This window comes from Trichoplusia ni, unplaced genomic scaffold, assembly GCF_003590095.1.
Source record: "Trichoplusia ni isolate ovarian cell line Hi5 unplaced genomic scaffold, tn1 tig00001096, whole genome shotgun sequence".
NCBI classification, from domain to species: domain Eukaryota; kingdom Metazoa; phylum Arthropoda; class Insecta; order Lepidoptera; family Noctuidae; genus Trichoplusia; species Trichoplusia ni.
The window spans coordinates 5655-13031 of NW_020800095.1; the positions used below are offsets into that span (position 1 = coordinate 5655).

Here is a 7377-nt window from a genome sequence, read left to right on the forward strand (position 1 = left end):
GTAATTATCCTCGCGTTGTGTCACAGATTGGAGTTTACAGGCCCATTTATAAGACAAATGTGGTATTAAACTTAAATGCTATTGGCTAATGTTAGTTGCAAGACGGTATTTATTTCTCACAATAGGACAGAATGTCAATAAATTAAAAAGAGTCCCCGAGAGTTTTAAGAAATGAGCTTAAAATAAACATGTTTGTTATAAAAATTGGTCTTGTTATTGCTCATTGACATCGAGGTACGATGTTCATTTTGAACAAGAAAAACATAATCTGTGAAATTGAAGTAGTGATTTTCAACTGCCTAGCTTTCACGGTTTAGGAGATACAGCCTTATGCCAGACAGACAAACAGTGAAACCTCAGGAACATAGATCCTTTCTGTCCCCTCGCCGCACCCAAAAACTTTTTTAACTAAACATTTCAATTATCTGAGCGATGCTCTTTAGTATTTCAAACGATGGAATATAAATGGCTGAAAATAACATGTGTGGGTTTATCACTACATCTTAAATTATTATTATTTTAGTTATGGAAGAGTGACAGTACAATACATTTCGTAGAGCGCCATCTCTCTTCCCCATCTGGCTATAGGCCCTCAAAAACTGCGTGGTATAACTACTTGTTATTTAATATTTACCTAACTACAGATTTCTTAAGCACGGCTTTACGGTACTAAGTCTTACACAGAAAGTATTATTACTCCGACCTTTATAATTCAAAAACATTTTTCAAAACAAACGAATCGCGGTTACTACGCTAGTTAAAACAAAAAGCGAACTTGAAAGAAACCATTTGTTTGGAGTTTTTCCATTCTTCATTACGTTTGGGCAGAGTTGTTTTTTGTTTATAATTATACTTTTTTTATCGTATAGCGTTAAATTACCAGGTAAAATGTCTTCAGCTCGCTGGTTTCTTATTGTTAAAACTTTTCTTTGTTTCTTGTTTACCAAAACAGAATGTTAATGAGACTCATTTTGTGTAAGGCTGGTTTTGTAACAGTGTTATTGCCTTAAATGTATTCAAGGTTTATTTGGCTGATTGGTTGAATGGAATTCATAAAATCATCTTTTATATACATCGATAAAGTCAAGATAATATAATTTGAAAAAAAAATGTTTTCCTTCAACAGAAACGCACAAACTGATACTCAGATTCGTGTTCTGACAAAACCGTTAATGGAGAAAAAAAATCGTAATACTTACAAGTTAGAAACCCTAATTTTAGTAACAACAGAGTTCCCATTTTAGTATCTTTATGTGCTACAATTAAAAGACGATAGTTGCCTCTGAAATACAAAGCATTTTGTTAATGAGAAGTAACGTGACGTGTGTAATCTTGTTTACAAATAGGGACCTTAATTTGTCCGCTATTTAATTAAAGCATTTTATTTACCGTGCGAACGGCATACAATTCGAAACGGCTTTCAATTTTGTTACATTTTTAATGAAAGACTCGAGGAAATTTACATTATAAATAGAGTATATTAATGTTTTTCTTTTCCATTAAGATAGTACACATTCCGTTACGTTAGCTTATAACTTGATATACTACTTATTTAGTGTGCCTGTGTAAATCTAATTCTGTGGCTGCAAGGTTATAACAAACATCCAATACACAAGAAAAAACTCACCCAGACTCAGAACCAGCAGTAGAAGATCACACGAATACTTGTCGAACCCGCGATACGTCACGCATTGTGATCTTGATCTTGGTGTGGTGACTTATACCAATCAGTTTTCCGGGTAGCCAAATTATAATATTCAAAACGTTTTGTTACCACACTTGAGTGAAAAGGCGATTCTCAATATGAAAAAACATAATAATAAAAACCAATATCACCATACTTCTTAAAGACACTAAAATAAAACACCATCATTGTTTTTCCTTATAAAAATCAATTACCTCACATGCAAGCAAAACATTTTGTCGAGAAGCTTACTTGTTTTATTTTTATTACAACGGCTGAGGCACGATAACATAATTTAAGGCTTTTATCGAAAGGTGGATCGCTGTGCCGATGAAATTTTTCTTCCGCCGTCACATAGAAAATGTCTTTATAACATATCCTATCGCAAGGACTGCTCCCAAGACTTAAATCTAAGAAAATACCCAAAGCTAAAGGATTGACGCTTATAGATTTATAGACACTTGAAAAAAATCGATGGGATTACTAAAAATGCCTATTTTCCTGTAAGATTAGAGTAAGTTTTGAGAAAATTGTCTAAACAAAAATGAAACCACTCGATCAACTGAATCCAGTTCAACAATTTTAACCTTTATTTTGTTACCGGGGGATATCTTCTGAAAGATCAGCGATGATGTAAGCGACAGCTGTCCAGAAGGCTGCACCGAGATCTAGTTCATCAGGGTCTTCAACATTCATAGTATCTCCCTCAGTGTGGTGGAACCAGAAATACTTTGCATTATCATTGTGAAGACTAGCTCCTGGTATCCCGTTTCCAGTGAATATACCAATGTCTGATCCAGGAGCGTCTTCTTCAACAAGAGTCGATGCATTGATTGATTTGAACAGTTTTAAAACCTCTCCGACAATGCAACGAGCTTTTTTGCTCCCACCGACTGCCAAACCAAGTGGAGCAAAGGTGCCTTCATCAGATTCCATGATAAAGTTAATGTTATCACTTTCGTGCCTGTGAGCCTTTTCATATGCGTAAGCGCCAATTAATCCCAGCTCTTCGGCAGTCCAAAATATAGCTCTTACTGTACGTTTAGGGATCAAGTTCAGGCGTTTCAATATAACAGGAGCTGCCCAGCTGATGAACAGACCACCACCGTCATCCATGGCACCTTGGCCTACATCCCAACTGTCAATATGTCCAGAAACAATAACAAGCTTTTCAGGGTTTTGAGTTCCCTTCAAATCAATAAGAGTATTTCTGGATACTTTAGTTTCTAAGTTCGAGAACATTCTAATGTGTAAAACAACTTTTTCGCCTCTAGCGTGAATTCTTGAAATCAAATCAGCGTCTTCTATGGCAATTGCAGCCGTTGGGATGGGAATTACACCTTCGCCGTATGTCTGAGATCCAGTATGAGGTGTGTTGATTGAGAAAGGTGTAATTGATCTTACTAGAGATGCAACAGCACCTTTAGCCGATGCTTTGGTCGCTCCTTGTGTTCTGTATTTGTTGGTTTCACCGTATTTCGTGAAAATAGGAGCATAAAGGACGATTTTACCTGCAACCTTTTCATCAGGTGTGTTTTCTAATTCATCAAAACTTTTGAAAACAACGACTTCGGCTGTGATTCCCTCAGGCGGTGTGCTAACACTACGACCCAAACCCAAAACTGAAATGTCCTTAACTCGTGGCTCAAGCATCGTTATTCTTTCTTCTCCTCTTTCCCAGCGTGGCACCTGGAACAAAGTATTTTTCAGGTTCAATGATAATATGATATCAATACTACTATCTATTCGACCCTTTTCATTTCAAGTGCACAATTATCTTGGTGACCTAAAAAATCTATGCATAGTATTATTCAGTTATTTGAAGTACTTTTGACCCCAATTTGGATCAAATAATAATTAACAACACAAAAACTACTTCATTTACATCTGTTTTTTGCAACTCTTTTCGACTTACATGTCTACTTCTTACTTATTAAGTACTTAACTTACTTAACTTACTCTCTTACTTATTACAACAAATATGACAAAAAAAACGCGGGGGTTCCAAAAAAGGAGTAATCATAAATTAAGAAAAATTGCCGTAATAAACTTTTACTTACCTCCAGTTCCTCAGTGACGATATCATTCAATCCTTCCTCTCGAGTAAGATCGATCATGTAATCAATGGATTTCTCAAGAACTTCTGTCCCCGAAGGACGAGCTCCAAACTTGTCCACGAACTTCGCCAATCTAAAAATAAAAATAAATATAAAGTCTTGAACAATAAACCTATTCCCAACGAGTCTTCACGCTTTTGTTTTTGCTGATTTAATTTCACTCACTCATCATAAGTTTTTCGTTTAAAATCTCCGTCTATAACGTATTTCAAGATTTCATCTTTAACGTTTTCGTAGCCCCATATCTCTTCGATCAATTCATCTCCCAGAATCTCTTGGCATGTATCTACATTTTTGTTTAGTACCTTGGCTTCATTCGCAACAATAATAGAAAGGGTTACAAATACAATATGAATGATATTCATCTTTCTTCCAATATCTGAGAGGTACTGAGATGTTTTGATAAGTCGCGTGCTCTTTTGTACTGTATCTTATCAATCGATGTTCAACTGTCTAAAACGTCTGCACATTATACGCTTATATTTGACAGACGTTTAATACTTAAGGGACTTGAAAATATATCGCGTAGATTTCGGTCTAATCTTATCACTTTTACGTGAAATTTCAATTGTACTTTGCGTTTTTGGGACATCTCAAGTACTGTGAATTGCAATTACGGGTACTTATATCATGCCGACATTGTAATATTATTGTTAACACTCCAACTTTATATTAGTTCTAGTTGTGTGACATTGATATTAACGACTATACGATTAAACTGGGTATGATTGAAGATGCCTGTTTAGTTTCGAGTTTGACTGCTGCCTTACTCGTGTCAATGTCATAGTCATAAGGTCAAGGGTCACACGGATGTCAAAACTAGTTAAACTCTATTAATTAAACCTGGTGTGGGAGTGACACTTACGACATGACCAAAATTATCCAACCAGTCCACATGGATATCGCATATACGTTTTAAAAAATAATCTCCTTCTTCAGTTAGGTAAACGGTACTAACTCCATATCAAATATCATTAGAATATTTCAAGTCGTTTCGGCGATAACAGGTAACAAAATCACATCCTCACAAACTTTCGATTTTATAATAATTTTTTTATACATCTTAAAGTTATGTTATTAAAAACCAGAACTGTAAAAGTAAACTCTGCATGAAAAATTAGATTAACAGATTACTTAAAAGTGTAACATAATATTATGAAAATCGAAGCTGTTACCAATCATGCCGACCGCAAACAATACGTAATACCATTTATTTATGGCTTACGATAATCAATTAAGAATCTCCGTAAATAATACATTTAATGTCTTACAATAGTGGTTAAAGAACAAACATGAAAAATAATGGCAACATTTTAATAAATTGATTTTCAAATGGCTAAATACATATTTTTAGAATATACATAACTTATGTAATAATTTACATAACTTATCAAAATCTTTTTACTAAAATATGGATTGAACTTCATTAAATTTTAACTACCAAGAACAGCTATAATTTAAAATAATGAATATTTCATGCGATAGACGTATAGTATATTGACTAAATAACCTGTTTATACCAGATGGAACAATAAAGGTTCATTAATAATTTAAGTTCAGATACCTAAATATGCAATCACTATCATGACATGAAATACTATACGTGTCGGTAGAGCCTTATTGTTTTTACAATAGCGCTTCTGTGATAGTTTATAAACAAAAAGTTATTTCATTTAAACCTTGATAATATGATTTACTCATTTGTTGTATTTTTCTAATAGGTTAACGAAATAATCGAAAAAAATCTTTAGAATATTTCCTAAGCTATGATGGCTACAATAACCAATATAATAATTGCAACAATACTCACTCATTGTAAGTCTTCCCTTTGAACGGTCCGGAGACGGCATAGTCTATTATCCTCTTAACAACGGTATCGTAGGACGCAATCTCCTCCGCCAGAGGACCAAGATTACATACTTCTGAACATACACATGATAGCACTAGACATGTGGACACTAGGACAAAAAGTATGGGTGACCCTTCGTTCATATTTCTATGTTGTGTGCGTGCGATCGCGGTTGCTGCTGACAAACAAATAGCAGTGGAATATGGACAGCTGACCTACAGTCTAAACGAAGTCAAGCGTGAGCGCAATTGACGATTTTGTATTGTTAGTTTTTATGAAACGTGTTGATTTGTAAAAATATACGATTTTAATCTCTATTTGAATGATTTTGGAGCTATTATCAATTATTTTTTATATTTATGTAGCCGTAAGTTGCAAAACAATATTTTTATTATTATTGTATGTAATTAGAGAACTTTTAATTAAACCTTACATATAAAAGTCTTACGTAAACCCACGATCAATGAAAACGAGTTTTTTTTAAATAACAAACTACAGGTTTTGTTGAATACAAAAAACACGGTATAAGAACAGCTTTACAGTTGGTTTCTCAAAGGGTTCATTATAAAAAAGGTAACGAGAAAAAACAGAAAAAAACGCAGTAATTAACGTATATTAACGATACGCTATTGACCTAAGAAGCAAGCGAAACAGAAATCACGATCTTTTGAAAATAGCACGCGAGTGAAAGAAACAGATGACGTCAAACGTGTCAGACATGTTTTTCAAAAATTTTAATGCCCCACTGACATTTCTGATAAAAATTGAATTGTTTAAATATTTACTTAAACCAATAATTACCCCCCTTTATTTATTTATTCTTAGTACAAATGTGATGTTACAAAAGCAAATGATAATACAAGATAGGTAGCTACTCATTTCACAAGAAAATACGTTTTTTTCATCGACACATTTCAAAAACGATATGTGTCAAATCTCTTAGATGACTTTATATTTCTTGTACATTCTACATCTATTCGTAAAACAGTGTAAAACCCTTGAACTTTTCCCACATATTTACTTTCTAAACGACTCTTCGGTCCCTACATAACACCAACCTATTTTACATGTTAATTTCATTATGGAACACAAAGTTCCTATCATTCATTCCATTCATTCATTGTCTGTCATACAATGAGGCACAAAACACCGGCGGGACTGATCCATAGATAACAGGCCTCTTATTTAAGGAACAATAGTTCTATTCAGACCATAGGTTTGAACTTACTAGGGCATGATCGTTACTATTTTCGAATTGTTTGGCAAAGGTCAAATGTCGAATCAAATTATAATTACTTTTTATTTATTTTGAAGAACGCTTTAATTTATTTGTACAACATTTATGCCGGGACACAGAAATTCAGTTGTAGTAGTTATTAAACAACAAAAAAACGTTCGTGCCTATGGTTTCAAATATTTCATTTCTGAATAAGTTTATACATAAATTTGAAAAAAAAAACAGAAAAATTGCTCATCGAATTTTCTTATTTGAGATTTAAAATTGTGACCCATAAAAGTGCATTAATTTTTTTTAAGTGTAGCTTTTGTCACATTTTATCATCTCCACTCAACAACTCGCCGCGTATTTTATTATATCAAAGTACAAGCCCTTGAAGAAACTCATATTTGAACTTGTGCTTCAGATCGGAATCCAGTCAGGCGACCGCTACCCCGCCAGATAATAAATGTGCAAATTAATAAAAATGCAAACATAATATGTATACATA

The 7377-nt window shown here is 33.8% G+C and overlaps 1 protein-coding gene across 2 annotated transcripts; it reads right to left on the reverse strand.

The window, feature by feature from the left end:
* Positions 1-2280: 2280 nt before the first annotated feature.
* Positions 2281-5808, reverse strand: LOC113507225 (carboxypeptidase Q-like). 2 transcript variants are annotated; one of them, XM_026890099.1, is made up of 3 exons: positions 5612-5808; positions 3745-3874; positions 2281-3373 (listed from the first exon to the last, which is right to left on the reverse strand). In XM_026890099.1, the coding sequence occupies exons 1-3, from the start codon at positions 5791-5793 to the stop codon at positions 2282-2284; spliced, it is 1404 nt and encodes a 467-aa protein (XP_026745900.1). In that variant the 5' UTR covers positions 5794-5808; the 3' UTR covers position 2281. The 2 variants fall into 2 exon arrangements, with proteins under 2 accessions (XP_026745900.1, XP_026745899.1); XM_026890098.1 differs by lacking the exon at positions 5612-5808 and adding an exon at positions 3967-4181.
* Positions 5809-7377: the final 1569 nt, after the last annotated feature.

Bases quoted from the DNA above. Each gene is read 5' to 3' on its own strand.
- LOC113507225 (XM_026890098.1), bottom strand. From the start codon at position 4,166: ATGAATATCATTCATATTGTATTTGTAACCCTTTCTATTATTGTTGCG. The intron at 3,875-3,966 runs GTGAGTGAAATT...TTTTATTTTTAG, and splicing joins AAACGAAAAACTTATGATGA to ATTGGCGAAGTTCGTGGACA. The intron at 3,374-3,744 runs GTAAGTAAAAGT...ACTTTGTTCCAG, and splicing joins TCGTCACTGAGGAACTGGAG to GTGCCACGCTGGGAAAGAGG.